General features: G+C 54.1%; 8 protein-coding genes across 8 annotated transcripts; 5 read left to right on the forward strand and 3 right to left on the reverse strand.

Annotated features, from left to right (window-relative positions):
- Positions 1-136: 136 nt before the first annotated feature.
- MYCGRDRAFT_73841 (uncharacterized protein) lies at positions 137-993 on the forward strand (the record flags this gene model as incomplete). The annotated part of the gene is made up of 1 exon (XM_003850600.1): positions 137-993. One exon carries the CDS (start codon positions 226-228, stop codon positions 991-993), a length of 768 nt encoding a protein of 255 aa, XP_003850648.1.
- Positions 994-2,080: 1,087 nt separating this feature from the next.
- Positions 2,081-2,804, reverse strand: MYCGRDRAFT_60694 (60S ribosomal protein L36; the record flags this gene model as incomplete). The annotated part of the gene is made up of 3 exons (XM_003851167.1): positions 2,081-2,455; positions 2,549-2,649; positions 2,748-2,804. 3 exons carry the CDS (start codon positions 2,802-2,804, stop codon positions 2,299-2,301), a joined length of 315 nt encoding a protein of 104 aa, XP_003851215.1.
- Positions 2,805-3,459: 655 nt separating this feature from the next.
- Positions 3,460-5,495, forward strand: MYCGRDRAFT_73846 (uncharacterized protein; the record flags this gene model as incomplete). The annotated part of the gene is made up of 2 exons (XM_003850601.1): positions 3,460-4,812; positions 4,873-5,495. The coding sequence occupies 2 exons, from the start codon at positions 3,460-3,462 to the stop codon at positions 5,269-5,271; spliced, it is 1,752 nt and encodes a 583-aa protein (XP_003850649.1).
- Positions 5,496-7,951: 2,456 nt separating this feature from the next.
- Positions 7,952-9,335, forward strand: MYCGRDRAFT_94368 (uncharacterized protein; the record flags this gene model as incomplete). Its single annotated transcript, XM_003850602.1, has 3 exons — positions 7,952-8,285; positions 8,341-9,007; positions 9,062-9,335. 3 exons carry the CDS (start codon positions 7,952-7,954, stop codon positions 9,333-9,335), a joined length of 1,275 nt encoding a protein of 424 aa, XP_003850650.1.
- Positions 9,336-10,303: 968 nt separating this feature from the next.
- Positions 10,304-10,462, reverse strand: MYCGRDRAFT_31156 (uncharacterized protein; the record flags this gene model as incomplete). Its single annotated transcript, XM_003851166.1, has 1 exon — positions 10,304-10,462. A coding segment is annotated over one exon (159 nt), but the record flags the coding sequence as incomplete, so codon positions are not given.
- Positions 10,463-11,207: 745 nt separating this feature from the next.
- On the reverse strand, positions 11,208-13,071 carry MYCGRDRAFT_73850 (uncharacterized protein; the record flags this gene model as incomplete). Its single annotated transcript, XM_003851165.1, has 2 exons — positions 11,208-11,957; positions 12,048-13,071. 2 exons carry the CDS (start codon positions 12,777-12,779, stop codon positions 11,208-11,210), a joined length of 1,482 nt encoding a protein of 493 aa, XP_003851213.1.
- A 179-nt stretch (positions 13,072-13,250) lies between these two features.
- MYCGRDRAFT_105124 (uncharacterized protein) lies at positions 13,251-14,435 on the forward strand (the record flags this gene model as incomplete). The annotated part of the gene is made up of 1 exon (XM_003850603.1): positions 13,251-14,435. One exon carries the CDS (start codon positions 13,265-13,267, stop codon positions 14,243-14,245), a length of 981 nt encoding a protein of 326 aa, XP_003850651.1.
- Positions 14,436-14,713: 278 nt separating this feature from the next.
- MYCGRDRAFT_105125 (uncharacterized protein) lies at positions 14,714-16,160 on the forward strand (the record flags this gene model as incomplete). Its single annotated transcript, XM_003850604.1, has 2 exons — positions 14,714-15,737; positions 15,791-16,160. The coding sequence occupies 2 exons, from the start codon at positions 14,932-14,934 to the stop codon at positions 15,804-15,806; spliced, it is 822 nt and encodes a 273-aa protein (XP_003850652.1).
- Positions 16,161-16,304: the final 144 nt, after the last annotated feature.

Here is a 16,304-nt window from a genome sequence, read left to right on the forward strand (position 1 = left end):
TCCAGCAACGTGAGGCTTCCAGCGACGCGAATGGAGCTGGTCCGAAAAGACGGACTCAGCTCCGTCCGCCACTTCTCAGAAAAGTCCAAGCTGGAAATTCTTCAAATGCAATCATTCACCCACTTCACTCTACCGCGACTCGACCATATACGCACCTGATCATACCGACGCTGCCACTGATACATCATACAAGCGACAGGAGACAGCTCACATAACACCGCAACCATGCCTGCCCCCACCGCTCTCCAAAGAGCCCCGGAAGCCCTGGCCGCTGAAGAGACGAAACCCTCCACACAAGAGACTCACGACGACGATATAATGATCACCACCACGACGCCCACCGAAGACACCTCTAACATCATCATCTCCGACATCCCCACCATGGAAGTCGACTCCCCATCAACAACCCCCCTCTTCCCCGCCGAAGTCCCCTCCAAATCCGCCCACCGCACCGAAGAGCGCAAAGTCCGCGTCCCACCCCACCGCATGTCTCCTCTCAAAGCCTCATGGCCAAAAATATACCCTCCGTTGGTGGAACACCTCAAACTGCAAGTGCGGATGAATATCGCCAAGAAAGCTGTCGAGCTACGCACGTCTTCGCACACCACGGATACAGGAGCGATTCAGAAGGGAGCGGATTTCATCCAAGCGTTTTGTCTGGGTTTCGACCTCGACGATGCAATTGCGCTGCTGCGGCTGGATGATCTGTACATCCAGTCGTTTGAGGTGAAGGATGTCAAGAGTCTGCAGGGCGAACATCTCAGTCGTGCCGTGGGACGTATCGCGGGTAAAGATGGCAAGACGAAATTTGCGATTGAGAATGCCAGTCGGACGAGGATTGTGTTGGCGGATCAGAAGGTTCATATTCTGGGTGGGTTCAAGAATATTCATGTCGCGAGGGAAGCGGTGGTCAGTTTGATTCTGGGATCGCCGCCTGGGAAGGTATATGGCAATCTAAGGACTGTTGCGGGCAGGATGAAGGAGAGGTTCTGAGGTGAGGACGTGAGAGAGAAAAGATTTGATGGGATTAGCGTTGGCGTTTTGGCGTTGCTTCGAGGTTTGAAAATGGGAGAAAGAAGTACCGTACAGCTTCAGCGAAATGCGTTCGTTCATGCCTCCGGGTCGTAGAGAGCGAGTGGAATTTCACAGTCAGGTAGGAATCGAATGGTTTGCGTTCTGTCATATACTTTCCCGACCAACCTCACCTCAGGAGACTCTGATCATGGCACACCTTCGAACAACATCTCGCGATGCTAAGACTTCGTTCCAGATCGCATAGTGCGCACTCCCCGTGCAGTGAAGAGTTCGAGCCTCGGTGTCATACTGCGAATACACTTTTGTGGCTCGCATAGACGGGAGCTGAAGCAAAACTACACCGTGGCGTAAGCAAATGCTGTCCCACGGTTCCGCTGTGAGCACGACGACGGTGGTGGTGCTGGACGAGAGGACGGTGGCTACTGTTAGTGGGTGTGAACCGGCGGCGCCGACGTTTACTGGGTAGTGGAGTGATAGGGGGAGTGATAGAAGCAGGTTGATGACCTGATGTAGACGATTGGGGATCGTAGAGGAAAGCGATGAAAGATCAAATCATCAAAGCGATCTAGTGTCTTTCCCGTACCGGAGAGACCTTGGACATCCCAAGTCATGCATACCTTTTGGCTCTCGCATATCGGCGCAATGCATAAGGTCGTCTGACACAATTGAGTGAACCGCTGTCATCTCTTCTAGTCCGCCGGTTTGGACGCCCTGGAAGGTGATGTTTCGGGCCCAGTTGATCGACCTCGCTGTCCCTTTGCCAGATTGCGATTGTAGTCTTACTTCGATCTGTGTCTCGTGATGCTTTCAATCTACTACCGAGCGACGCCGAGCAGCAACAGCTTACCGTGATTTCGCATAGGTCGGCAGTAGGGACTGGTAGTACGTCCACGATGAGCTCCCAGATCGCGAAGCTAACATTCATGCTGAGTAGTATTCAAGCCAGTTCTGGCCAAGGACTGCAATTCAAAGGTCATGGTTGGACGATTGTCGTGGGCAGCAGACACGGCCACTTAGGCATGCTTGACGAGGGAGCGAAGTCGTGTTGGTGTGAAGGCTCTCAATGCACATTCATTCAGCGATACGAAGCCAACTGATCCGACCATTGACCTGCCTTTTCCGCAGTAAGCCGGGCCGTGAAGAGCATAGCCGACCTTCTTCTGTGATAGAGAAACATTGTCCGTGCCGTATACGCCTTTCATGCCTTGCACCATGAGATCACCCCGACTTTCCATTCGTAACAGTCCACGTCCCATCTCCCATCTATGCTCTCTTTGCCTGGGCGATGACGTTGGTCATCTCGTCCACCTTTCTCTTCGCACGGCCGAATGTTCCGAGTCTCTTCTTTGCGAGCTTGCGGGCGCGCTTGTCCTTGCTGTTACGGAGAAGTTCGATGACGCGGCGCTCGTATGGGGCGAGGCTGTATGATGTTAGTATCCTGAATGGTGGTGTTGTAGTGAAGAGTGCAGTCCGAGATTTTGTCCTCGAATGCACACCGGAATTGCAAACGTACCCGGCAACCTCTTTCACGACATCACGGACGAAAGCAGTGCGCTTGCTGAGGTGTCCCTTCATGCGCGACACACGCGGCTTGGATTGGCGTGGTGTGACTTTCTGTGGTGCAGGAAAAGTGGTTAGCAAGAGATGTCCAGTTTTCGTTCCGTTGTGATCGAGGTATCGTGCGTTCGTTCGGTGGGGAGGTGTAGACATACGTGGCCAGCATTGAGGCCGGCAATGATGCCGCTCTTTTGCTGAACTTCGCGAGCCATCCTGGATTGATTTGTCGACGTCGATGTCTGAAGCAGAAGTTCGTCTTTGTTGGCAAAGCCGGTGTGCGATGAGAATTTGGGGGACGGGAAGGTCCGTCTTGGCTGGAAAGTGCGACTGCTGCCGAGAGCCTGAGGCAGGCACTTTCACGTGCCTTTTGACGCTTGGTGACGCTTGCGATATCTTGGCTTCGAGCTTGAGTCGAGAACTTGCTTGCTTCTGTGCTTGTTCACCACAAGCCAGCCACCGATTGTGCTATCTCCCTGCGCCCGCCCATCTACCTAGAAGAACTCGAATCTGCTCCGATAGTGGTTCTGATCTCCTTCGCCTCAACAATGAGTGTTTAATATGAGTCGACATGTTGTCGGTATAGGGCGAACAGGTTTCGAGCTCTTTACCGCATTCCCTGTCGCAACGCTGCCACGAAGAAACATCCACGTTTTTGCATCCTTAAATGCCTCCTCGATTTGCATACATCCCATTGCGAGACCGTTCGCGAATACTGCGACCACCCTCGGCGCACGCCACTACCTTGCCACCCCTTCGAATGCGCCCAGCCGATGGCCTCGACCGACGACGTTGGATGTGAGAGGTTTCAACCCTAGTGCAGCGCAGAGATTCAACAGAGGACGAGTGACTGGACCAGCCTCATGGCTAATGCAGAGGAGATGGAAGAGCGACGAGAGGACGATTCGAGATCACACTCCACCGAATGAGCAAAAGCTGCCCAGCGGTGCACAGAAAGGAGAGGACCGCGCATCCGCGGCAACATCGGAGTCATCCGGCTCAAGCAAACACCTACTGGATCGCCTACCACACCTACATCGTCCAACTAAGGAAGAGCTCCTGGCCGCGGCGACTGGATTTTGGCATCGATTGCAAATTCGGTTCAAGTGGTTCTCCATCCGAAGCGTCCGACCATATAACGCAGAAGAGATTTTCGCGTTCATCAGTTGGATATTCTGGGCGCACGTACTGTGGGTTGTGATTGGCACAACGACGTTCGTCAGTCTTGCGATTTTGGCTTTGAACACTGTGTTCGCGCAAGAGACACTCGCAGGATGGGTCGGCCAATACTTGACCAAGAATACCGGCATCAAGGTGGTCTTCGAGAACGCTATTGTGCCACGATGGGGGAGCGGAGTCATTCGATTGAACAATGTGTTCGTCAGCAGGCGACGTCAGACTGACAAGAGCAAGAAGTCGGTAACTAAAGGATCGTCGACGACTGCTGCGGCTGTCGCGGCTGCTGAAGCCAAGGCCGAGAGGGAGAGAAAAGATGGACCACCGGATGAGCCCGCTGCAGAACAGGAGGACGACGGAAACTACACACAGTTCGACGTCACAATCGAGTCCGTCGAGGTGACACTGTCTTTCGCGAAGTGGTTCAACGGAAAGGGTCTGCTGCGAGACGTGGAGATTAGGGGCGTGCGAGGAGTCCTGGATCGCACATCTGTGCAACCGCGAGCGGAAGGCGAAGATCCAAGGAGCTACCTCCACGAACACAACCCTGGCGACTTTGAGATCGACAACTTCAAGATGGAAGACGTGCTGTTGACCGTCTATCAGCCCAACGGATTCCGACCATTCCAGGTCAGCGTCTTCAATTGTGAACTGCCTCGACTGCGCAAGCAATGGCTATTCTACGACTTCTTGAGTGCAAACAACATGAGTGGTAGCTTCGACAACTCTCTCTTCACAATTCATCCCCGACAGGTTCACAGTACGACCGGGATGCCACTCGCGGAGGGACGAGACGAGTCAGGCTCACAGTGGAAAAAGCACAGTCGAATCCGGCTTGACGGACTCAAGATCGACCACCTCAACCGCGGCGTCGAAGGCCCCTTCTCATGGATTCACGATGGCAATGTCGACATCGTCGCCGATCTAATGATCCCGACAGATGCCAGCGGTAGCATCGTCAAGGTCATGAGTGATATTTATGATCGCGTCGAGGCTAGTGTCACCACACAAGCTCAACACGTTCCACCGACGATTACGAACAACCACGTTATTGACAACCGCGAAGATGGTGAGAATTTCCAGGCCCGGCCCGCTCCTCCAAAACAGCCGGAAAACAACGACGACGATCGCTACCTAGTCATGGACATCCAGATTCACCTGAACGATGTGCGCGCCTCGGTGCCCATCTTCACCCGCGACCTGAGCTACGTGAACAGCGCCGCGGTCCGCCCAATAGTAGCCTACATCAATTCTCACTCCCATCGATCAAACGACTTCATCCCAATCAGCTGTCGCATCGTCAAACGGCAGAGCGAATTTGACGGCTCCTGGACAGTTTTCGATTCTGGTTTGCTGGACGATCTCAGCAAGGAGACGTATGAGGCGTTCGCAAAGGACATCTCGGACAACAAGCAGCGACAGCGGAGGATAAGAAAAGTTGGACTGTGGGCGGCTCAGATTGCGGCTCAGGCGCTGTTCCTTGGGCTGGCTGGACAGCTTGCTTGAAGAGTCAACACATTCTCTCTGTGCGCGACACCTAAGCGTCCCTGATACTGCATTTTTTGCTTTGAATGGTCTTTGACACCATAGCGCGGCGTTTCTTGGGCGATACATGGTTTGTACAGGTATGATACAAAAAGGGAGCATGGGAATCTGAACCTGACCAGAAGGGAACATTCAAGCGAGACTTTGTACGACTATTACACTAATGAGACACGCCCATCACCTAGTCTTACATCCTCTTCTACCCTGCGCTCGCTAATCTCGTCCAAAGCATGCCTCGGGATTGTCGTCCCACCATCTGCAGAACCAACCATGCGCACCATCAACGCATCTGCAGACGCTCGAGATCAATTCGGCTGAAGGACGACTCGAGGGCCGCCGACCGTTGTACGTCTTTGCCGGCTCGACGTCTAGCATGATCACGTCGCCATGGACATCCATGTCGCACGACCACGACTCATCTGTGCGTTGCCAGGCGTCTCCGAGAGATGGTGGCAGCCCGGTGCCATCGCGCGGACTGCGATATGTCGTTTCGCCCGGCAATTCGAATCGCACGGTCTTTCCTGCCTGCCCTGCGGACATTGTGAAGGGCCAGTTTTGGTAAGAGGAAGTGGGTTGTGGGGTCTTCAGGCATGATGGCGGGCATGGGCGCTTCGGGGGCGTGGATGGAGCGCCACATGCTGGGTGTTGGGGTGGAGAGTGGTTCCATGTGGGTTTGGTGAGTCTTGGTGACGCTCATGTATGCTGGCAATTTACTCGGCCGGTGCAGGTGTGTTGGGTCTGAGACAGGACGAAATGCGAACAATACAGAAGTCTTGCAAGGAGTGACAAGAGGAAGAGACAAAGTGCTTGAAAGCGAGACAGGGCATTGTTCTGGTCTCGTCTCAGCATCGGTTCGGCGAAGATCGCTCCTCTGTCTTGGAACAGGACAAGTGGATGGTTCCTCGCCATCGCCCAGCGACAGGCACCACGGCCGACGAAGATCGATCGCCAAAGCACCAAGACCACATCTCTTGATGCGGGCCTCTGCTCTTCCCACAATGGCTTCCCCACGGAAGGCTCACTCAAAGCGTTTACTTCGAGATGCACACCACGATGACCATGCGCTATGCATTCCGAAGCACACGAAAGTTTGATGGCAGACGATACAGATTGACCTTGCTGCGGCTCTCGTTGCCACGCGAGCAAGCACGCAAGAATTAACGGGATCTCCATGTCTGTCCATGCGATTCATGCAGAAGATCGCTGTATGGTCTTCAAACTACACCTTTCTCGGAACTGCGCTCAGACCTTCCGGATTATGTGCGATCGCAATCCAGCCCACGAACTCGGGTCGCCCTTTAACGCCGCAGAAGTTACCAGCACAGCAGGACGTTTGCCACTTCTCGCACTGCCGAAAAATGGCGCCGTGGCGGTCTTGCTGCCACTTGATACGCAAGCAGCTGGCAAGAGTAAATCCTCTAGAGCCTCGTTCGAAGGTGTCTCACACGTTCTTCACGATAGCGAAAGTCAACACGGAGACCACAATCCCGCTGCTTGACATCGCGGGTCAAACAATACACACCGCCTGAACGTATGCTCGGAAAGAGAAGCTTGATGTATCGAACCATGACGTTCAGAGCAAAAGACATCATGAGGATGTTAGCGACGGTGAACATGTGCCCATGTAGAGAGGTATGGTAAGATACCTGTCGAGATTCTGGCAGCAAATCAGAGCTCACATGATGACTTTGAGAACGAGGAATGCAGGGATCGTGAAGGGATGTCAACCTCACTTGAGCATTTCCCCGCACTACTCGTTCACGGCGCCCATGGATAGCCATGGAATGATTGACAAGCGAAAGGTTTCCGCCTCCGACGTCGTTCCGTCAACAAGACTCGACGGCTGGTTTGGCTGGAGCAATCTCTAAGACGGTACCTCTTCAAAGCTCAACACTTCGGGGGACGGCCAGCGAACCTGTTCGAGCATGTGCCGATGTTACGACATCTCCTGCATCTTTTCAGCGCCCGTGGCTTGGGTGGCTTGCCGAGGAACCTTTCATGACGGCCAAGGTTAGATGCGTCAAATTCTTCAGATGTGCCTCATCGTGGAGGATGTTCCTTGCTTTACACCCAGCACGCGACACACTCTGCCTCTCCCGAAAAGCGGGAGTCCTCAGCAGTCAGTACATGTGCTAGCCCCAACAACCACACGGGAACATGCAACGACGAGTCAACGACAAATCGAAGAAATCATGCGGGGAGGCAGACCCTGAGACCGAGAGGGCCAAGAGGCGACTCAAGCAGCATTGATCGACAGCCACCCCACGAGCTAAAGCGACGCCATGCTCAGAGGCGTTGCGGAGATGGAACTCTAAGTGATGGCATCCACCACTCCGGATCACCGCAGGTCCGTAAATCTCACTCACGAAAGCGGTGATTGGTCACGCGGAGACGAAATGCTCTACTTTGGGTAAAAAGGTACGCAGATCAGTATACATCGAGGCTCTTTGATTTTTGCTAAACGATCTGTATAGTGCCGTGCGAACGCTCCGCCACCTGCCTCATCTGCTTTGCACATGGACGGACGATGGGCTAGCTTCCTCGGCGTTCTCCTCTATCGATATAATTCGAGATCACATCCTCGAACGTCGCTGTTTCCCCTCTCCATCCTCCATCACTTCTTCTTTCATCAATACACACCATGAAGTACTCTCAGTCAACAGCACTCTTGGCTGCGCTGGCCCCTTTGGCGGCCAACGCGTTCCCGGCCGCGATCTTCGAGGCCGTTCAAGCCGACCCTGAGCTGGCCGCGCGCAACGCCGAGATCTATGCTCGACAGGTCAAGGCTGATGGCGCCACTGCCATCTTCGAGCCAGTCCCGAAGTTCAACGCACAGAAGCAGTACATCGACATTTCAGAGGGCAGCGGACACGAGTACAAGGCTCCCAACTTTGCGGGAGGCGACCTCCGTGGCCCGTGTCCAGGACTTAACGCATTCGCAAATCATAACTTTTTACCGCACAACGGATATGCCAGTAAGTCAGACCTTTGTTCGATGTTGCGTACGACTTTCCAACTGACCTCGTGAAGCCGTCTCACAGTTCATCGACGCCACTACTACCGTCGTTGGAATGGGACCCTTGCTTGCCACGTTCCTTGCTGTCTACGGCGCTGTGATCGATGGAGATGGTACCTCATGGTCCATCGGCGGTACACCTGGCCCAGGTGTTGGAGGTCTTCTCTCCGGCCAAGGCAACGGACTCAGCGGAAGTCACAACAAGTACGACGGTGACTCGTCGCCTACTCGCCCCGATCTGTACCAGGAGGGCAACAACTACAAGATCCAGATCGATCAGTTCCAGCAACTCATCGACAACTCCCCAGGCGGCGAGGTCACTCTGGCTTCCTTGACCGAGCACCGCTCTCAACGGTTCGATCACCAGAAGGCGACCAACGCATACTGGTTCAACGGACCATTCACTGGTGTCCTTGTGCAGCCCGCCGCGTACACCTTCATCTACCGCTTCATGGCCAACCACACCCAGGAGCGTCCGGAGGGCATCCTGACGTACGATACTCTCAAGTCCTGGTTCGGTGTCACCGGCGAGTCCGGTAGCTTCGTCGCAACTCCCGGCGGTGAGCGTATCCCCGACAACTGGTACCGACGTGCTCTCGAGTACCCATACGAGACCACCTACTTCTTCGGAGATGCTTCCAACGCCATTGCTCTGCACCCCAAGTTCGCGGATATCGGAGGGTAAGCTATCTTTTTCGCAGCTTTTCACCAAGAGTTGACTAACACCTTGCCCAGCAACACCGGCACACCCAACAGCTTCGTCGGCGTTGACGTCGAGAACCTCACCAACGGCGCCATGAACGGACAGACCTTGCTCCAGGGCAACAACTTCGCCTGCTTGGCTTACCAGTTCGCCGCTCAAGCCAAGCCGGACATGGCTCTCCTTGGCCTTACCCAGCTGACCAACGCACTTGGTCCGGTCCTTGCGCCTCTCTCTTGCCCTCAGCTCAAGTCGATCGACAAGGCTGAGCTCATGCAGTTCCCTGGTTATAAGCGATCGAACGCTTAGATGATTGGGACAGTACTCCCGCCCATCAACGGATGGCGGAGTGTATCGCTAGGAACACGCAGTCGCAGAAGGCTGTCGTCATTATTGTATATACAACATAACCAGAACGAATTCATGAACAATAACTTCTTATGCACACACCACTTGCAATGAACCGCGATTGATTGCTCGAAAAGTTTCGCAGCTCCACGAAAGTCTGGAAGACAAAGACGTCCAATCTGATGAGTCGGCAGCTCCCAGAATGATTTGCATGCCAAATACTCCAGCATTTCCACAGTAAAGTCTGCGTCTCAGACGACATCGGCTGGGTCGATACTGAGGTGACATTGACTGCGGTGAAGTCGCTTTAAGCTTGAACGAGCCGCTGTCATGTCACAGATGAGGCAGGAGTCATGTTCAAGGTTCACAGTGCAATAGCACGTGAGCACACATGTACAACTCTTCTACCCCGAGTCTAGCCCACTCATCAAACCGGCCAACAGCAAGTGAAGTCAAGTATACCTCGTAAGCAGACAGGGACGCCTGCACGATGCTTGCATGGAAAGGACACCCTTGTGCAGTTGGCTCACAATACTCGAGCTGTGCGTGAACTTCCCTTATCCATCTTGAGCCGACTTGACCATCATGGCCCATTGTGTTCGTGAAGATCTTGCAAACGGACCCCTCCTGTCTACTTGAGATCTTGCCAGTAAAGTCCGCGGTGAATGAACTTACCCCTTGCGACGCCGTGGAAATGTGCTAAGGACGGCAAGTCGAGACACAGCCCGAGCACCTCACAGTCTGTGTCGTTCGGATGTGATCTGAAGGCGCACTTTCGTTTGGTGTCGGACATGGCATGTAATGCTCGTTGTTTTAAGCTGATCCTCGAGTCTCCTCATCGCGAATTTTGCCTTCATATTTCCTGACTGGAGCAGCTCTTGATCCTCATGAATTGACCTTCACTCATCCTTCTCCCCAGCAGCAGAGTCCTCCGCCTCCTTCAACGCACTCGTTCTCTGTTTGTTCCTCTTCCCCAAGATCCTCAACGTATTCTTCTTCTCCTGCTCCGTCATCTGATCCCAATTGCCAATTCTCGACAAAGTCCCATCTTTGTTCACCACCATAGGTCCCAGATGATCCAATTTCACCGAGTCTCCGCCACTCGACATGTCCAGCTTCGTGGCTTCCTCTTCGCTCGGCGGTTCGGGCAAGCCGAGTAGTCGGCCTTCGCTGTCTCTTAAGGGCGCCTCTTCCCCAGTCGCGGCGTTGTGCTGTTTCGGCGAATCTGAGGGCTGCGCGGCTTTGTTATTGCTTGCCATGTTGACTATTGGTGTGCTGGAGAACGATGCGCGTGGTGTGAAGACCCGTCTCGCGGATTGAAGGTGCAGCGGCGATTGGGATTTGTAGAGAAAGCGCATGAGTACGCTGTCTGGGTCTTTCAGCTGTAGTGCGAGTAGCAGAGCGAGGAGCGTTGTGATGATGGTGACAAGGAGATTCAGTTGTCTTGACATTGAGAACTTTCTGGAAATGTGTTCCCACAACCCACGCAAAGTATTCGTGTACGCAGAGGTTAACGAAGCTTGGATAACGAGCAATGGTAGCCTCAACTGCAGAGCCGACCACGCAAGCCTGTATACTCGATTGGAAATGTCGTCAATCCAAATGCTGTACGTGGAGTCTGTGAATTCGACGTGAGGTAATAGTTGTAATCCTAAGCTCTGGTACGGCAGCCTATATCTTGAATTTCATCTCCTTTTTCACTTCTCCATTTTCACATGTCGATTGAATGCCGTGCTGGTTGGCTGGTCACGACACAATGAACCACCAATATGCTCGCCTGCTTGAAATGCTCAATCTACGCTTCATGCGCTCAGACTGTAGTCTGCGCCGCTATCACTTCTTCTTCCCGAACCCCAAGAACTTCTTCATCTTCGCCTCGACGTCTCCACCACCTTTACCCTTGCTAGCAGCCGCACCAGATTCTTTCTTGTTCATCGCAGCCTTGTGACTCTCCTCGCCGGCTGCCTGCTGCGTCGCAAGTTCCACCTTCAAGTCTTTTGCCCGACTGCGATACTCCTCCTTCAGACTTGGCCCCTGTCTCGCTTGCGCACTTGCTTCAGGCTTCCAAATCAGTGTCACCAGCACCTTGCCTCGAAACCCAAAGTCACGCACTAGACGCTGCGAAGTGGAGTCGGGAAGAGTCTGATGGCCTTTGGCACCGGTGTAGCGAAGTTCGAATTTGCCTTGTGCATCAGCAGTCGAGGCGAGAGTGCCGGCTACCTGGGCGTACAGCTCGGCGGCGGTGGACGTTGCGGAGACAGTGGTCTCGATCATGCTTTGGTCGGGATACCGTACGCGGACAGTCACAGTGTTGACCTGAGCGAGGCTTGCTTGTCGTGTTTCTTCCTGCTCGGCGAGCTCTTTGTCAGAGAGTAGACGTGTGTTGCGAGTCATGCGGGTCAGAGCCGCTTGATGCGCCTTTGCGTGATCAATGCTGGGCTCGAATAGTGCTGGATCGTCTTCTTGGAGCGCTGCTGCGGGAGTGCTCGATGATGGCGGCAGGTACACCGCAATCCCGTTCAGAGGCTCCTCGTTCGTTGATGAGCCAGGCTGTGTTATTGAAGATGACGCAATTACGTCGTCCTGGACTCGTGCGGACTCGTGGCCTCCTGCGCCAGGCATCAATGTGTCGGGCTCGGCAGGCTCAGGTCCGGCAGCACCCTGTCGCGGGACACCGGCATTATCTGCGTCGGCATCGGGGAGGCTTTGCAACGACCCGGGAGCGGTGGCGTGTGTTCCTGGCGCGGCCTGTGATGCGCTTGACCCAACACCTGCTGGAACGGTGTCTACTGACTGAAAGTGCTCCTCGATCTCCTTCATGGCTTCTTCCAGAAGCCTCCCATTACGCTTGAACGTCAATCGCATGAGCACACTCCCGTCATTGATCCCGAGCTGCGCGAACGACTTCTGCAGATCGCCGAAGGTCTCCATATTCCTGCCCATGAGATGCAGACATGGCTGCTCGTATTCCAACTGTCCAGCTCCAGATGATCCGACTGGAGGTACGCCTCTCTGTGTGAGGTTCAACTTCCTAGGTGGCTGTCCGGCCACCGCATCCTCGTACTTCCGCAACACAAGCCAAAGACTTGTCGTGCTTGGGAATTTGTCGCTCAGTCTGCCTCCTCCCTCACTCTCTGGCAGTTGTAAAGCCACATTTACCACGCTCGGCGATCGACTCGCTTGTATTAACGTGAGCTTTGCGCCTCCTGACAAGCCTGATAGCCTGAATGGTTGTGACAAATCCACCGTCTTATTCGTTTGTGTCTTCAGCGCATATGATTCAGGATTCCATTTCCTCGCCTTGCAAGCCTCTTCCAGCACTTCTTTCAAGTACTTTCCCGGCGTGACTTTCACCTGCGTTCTCTTGAATGTCGAGTCCAATACGAAGACGTGTGATGCGGACATGCTGGTCTAGGCTTCGTCGACCTGCCGCAAAACTCGTTCGGCTCGTTGACGTCGTCTTTCTTCAGGTGATGAAAGCAGGTATGCTATCAGTCTCTTGCCCCTGTTCCACGCCACCGGGGAGATGAAGATGTAGGAAAGTGTGACGATGACGAGTCTTTCGCTTCTCGTAAGTTGTAGGCCGTGGAGAATGTTCGAGTCGGCGGGCATCGCTCGATAAGCAGTCTTCAGCACTGACGCATCGTGAAGGTGGGAGAGTTTTGTGGTCAGATCGAGTTCGCTAGATCAACGCCGAAGGCGGTGAATATGAGCACGGTTGTTCGATGAGCAAACAGAGATGTTGTTGCGTTCATAGGTAGAACTAGCTTGCCCTGCCTTTGAACAGTGAGTTGTGGAGCTGTCCGCCACCACCCCGCATAAATATATATTCACTACATCAACAATAACCTTTCTCCCACCACCTTACCAACAAGCACAACATCGCCGCCATGTCGAAAACAGTCTCCATCAGCTCGCCCTCCCAGTTCTCATCGCTCCTTTCCTCCTCACGCATCGTAGTCGCCGATTTCTACGCAGACTGGTGTGGACCATGCAAAGCAATCGCTCCCGTCTACGAAGCCTTGAGCGCGCAGCTCTCACGCCCTGGCCAGATCACATTCACCAAGATCAACACGGATGAGCAGAAAGATATAGCACAAACATACAACATTTCGGCGATGCCCACATTCCTCATCTTCAAGGCTGGACGGGAAACGAAGCGTATTCGGGGTGCAGACCCAAAGGGACTGGATGCTGCGGTGAAGCAATTGGCTGAAGAGGCTGGCAAGGCGGACGAAGGTGGAGCAGACTTTGGCGAGGGTAGCAGTGGCTCGGCAGGTGGACTGTGGACAGGTGCAGGTGCACCAAGAGGATACGGTGAGGTGACAGACCAGGTGGAGATACGAGGACTGGACTTTCTCAACCTGGACGGCGAGAAGGGCGATAAGCGGGCAGTATTTGCGCCAGAGAAGCCGTCGTCGATCAACGGGAAGGCTGCGGCAGGGAAGAACGATTGGATCGAGAGCGATACAGACGAGCAGTTGATGCTGTACATCCCATTCCAAAGCACACTGAAGCTTCACTCCATCCACATCACCAGCGTACCGCAGCCAGACAACGACGACGTGGACCGGCCGAAGACGATTCAATTCTATACCAACCGCAGCCACGTGCTCGGTTTCGACGAAGCCGAAGACACGCCAGCCACACAGACCTTGGAGATCGCTGAGAAGGACTGGGATGCGAAGACACACACTGCGAAGATTGAGCTGCGGTTCGTCAAGTTCCAGAACATCAGCAGCTTGACCATCTTCGTGGTCGATGGTGATGGAGATGGAGAGAAGACACGAATCGACCGCGTTCGTCTATTCGGCGAGAGCGGCGAGAAGCGAGCGATGGGCAAGCTCGAGAAGGTCGGTGATGAGCAATAAGGGAGACGATGATGACCGTAATGAGATAATGTCATTGGAAGAGGGACTGCATGGAGCGATCTGGGTCCGGTCGGTGGAGGGACGGAAAAGTTGCATTTGGCGGCACATGGGTCGCTGTCGCCAAGGGCGGCATACAGGGAGGGCAGACGCAGAGCTCATAGAGACATCATATCATCACGATGCAACGCAGGATCAACGATGCAAGTTGAAAGTATGGTATGACATCGCTGAGTGGCTGTAGTATGATGAACATCAAACTCGAACCACTACAACGTTCATGTAATGATCCGGAGCGACCGAAGGTGTGCCCACGGCGACGCTGGTGAATTGCCAAAGAATTCTAGAACATTGAAGCCCAACTTCCCCCTTGTTCTCTATATACAAGGATCTGGCGGGACAATATTTAAAACAAGTCCGGGGATGGAGTCATCGCTTTTGGCTCGTCCGCCCCGCCGTTTTACCAAACTTCTCTCCCTCCCACATCCTCCTTTCGTCAGCCCTCTTGAAACATTTCGCTTGCTAAATAACCTTCGATACGTCCTCTCGCCTGCATCGCCGAGTACAGCCTTCTCGACCCAACGAAGCCGCCAAAGCCGCACCCGACGAAAATCTCACCCCACTAACCTCGGATCGCATCACAGATCGAACACGAAGGACCGCGACCACGACCACGAAAACCCGCAATCATGGCTCCACCAAGTGCTTGGGACGACGAGGACTCTGACAGCTCCGCGTCATCCTCCGCTCCCGCCGTCGTAGTGCGTCGCGGCAAATTCGACGACGAAGAAGACGGCGGCGAGGTGCTCGATTCATGGGACGCAGCAGAGGACAGCGAGGTCGAGCGCGAGAAGGCGAAGAAAGCCGCGGAGGCTAAAGCCAAAGCTGACGCGCTCGCGAAAGCCAACGCGAAGTCCAAGTCGCAGAGGATAGAAGAGAAGCGAGAAGAGCGGCTGCGACAAAAGGCTTTGGAGGACTTGGACGGAGACAGCGATGAGGATGAGGCCACGAAGCGTGCTCGTGCACGAGACGCCGAGTTGCAAGGAGACCTCCAGCACGCTGAGGATCTCTTCGGTGGTGTTGGTGGTGTGCCTGCGAGCCGTGGTGCCAAACCCATCACCGTGCAGGACAGCGACGATCCTGCGAATGCGATCGATCTCTCCGGCCTGTCTTTGTTCAACCCTACCACCGCACAGGGTTTCCTCAAGCTGCGAGAGACGCTGAGCCCGCTTCTCAACAATAACGCGAAAAAGCCGCAATACGAGATGTTCATGAAGGAGTTCTCTAAGCAAATTGTGAAGGAGATGAACAGCGAGCAGATCAAGAAAATTGCCAGTGGTCTGACGGCTCTGAGCAACGAGAAGCTCAAGGAGGAGAAGGCTGCTGAGAAGGGCGGGAAGAAGACCAAGGCCGCGAAGACCAAGACCAGCTTGAATGCGAACCGTAACATTTCCGCATCGGCCGATACCGGTGCTTACGACGATGGTCTCGATGAGTATGCAACCTTTTCAAAGTAAAGGCGTCGGGATCCTGCTAACAATCTGCCAGGGATGACTTCATGTGAACGACTATCGCAACATCGTCCGAGAGTGAACCCCTTCCCAGCAACTCGATCTTCCTCGCGATTACGACTCCTGCTCCCACCGCCGCTTCTAGCACTGCATTTACCGGTCCAAGCGAATCGCACGAAACCTTGGACAACCACAAGCCAGCGTGCCGAGCTTGGTTCAAGGTGCCAGCGTAGCATAGCAGCATACATGAGGACGGCGCATTTATTGCTTTCCCCGACGTAGTGTCCGGCATTGCGGTTTTGTTTCTGGCAGTCTTCGGACTCGTTTCAATAACTTGTTCTTTTCACGATGGGTGGCCTTCACTGGGATGAGTTGATAGAATGTTGTAATGGCATATTCGCATACCCCATACTCCTGGTGGCGCCGAACTGATCGTCAACACTACGAGATGCCGAGCATGTTGTAGATGAAGTGGTGCTCTCCCGGCCTCGTGTCCTCCCTAGCCTGACAAAGACTCCTGAGTGATGATATGTGAAGGCATCCACATCTGC

This window comes from Zymoseptoria tritici, chromosome 7 (assembly GCF_000219625.1).
Source record: "Zymoseptoria tritici IPO323 chromosome 7, whole genome shotgun sequence".
Taxonomy (NCBI): Eukaryota; Fungi; Ascomycota; class Dothideomycetes; order Mycosphaerellales; family Mycosphaerellaceae; genus Zymoseptoria; species Zymoseptoria tritici.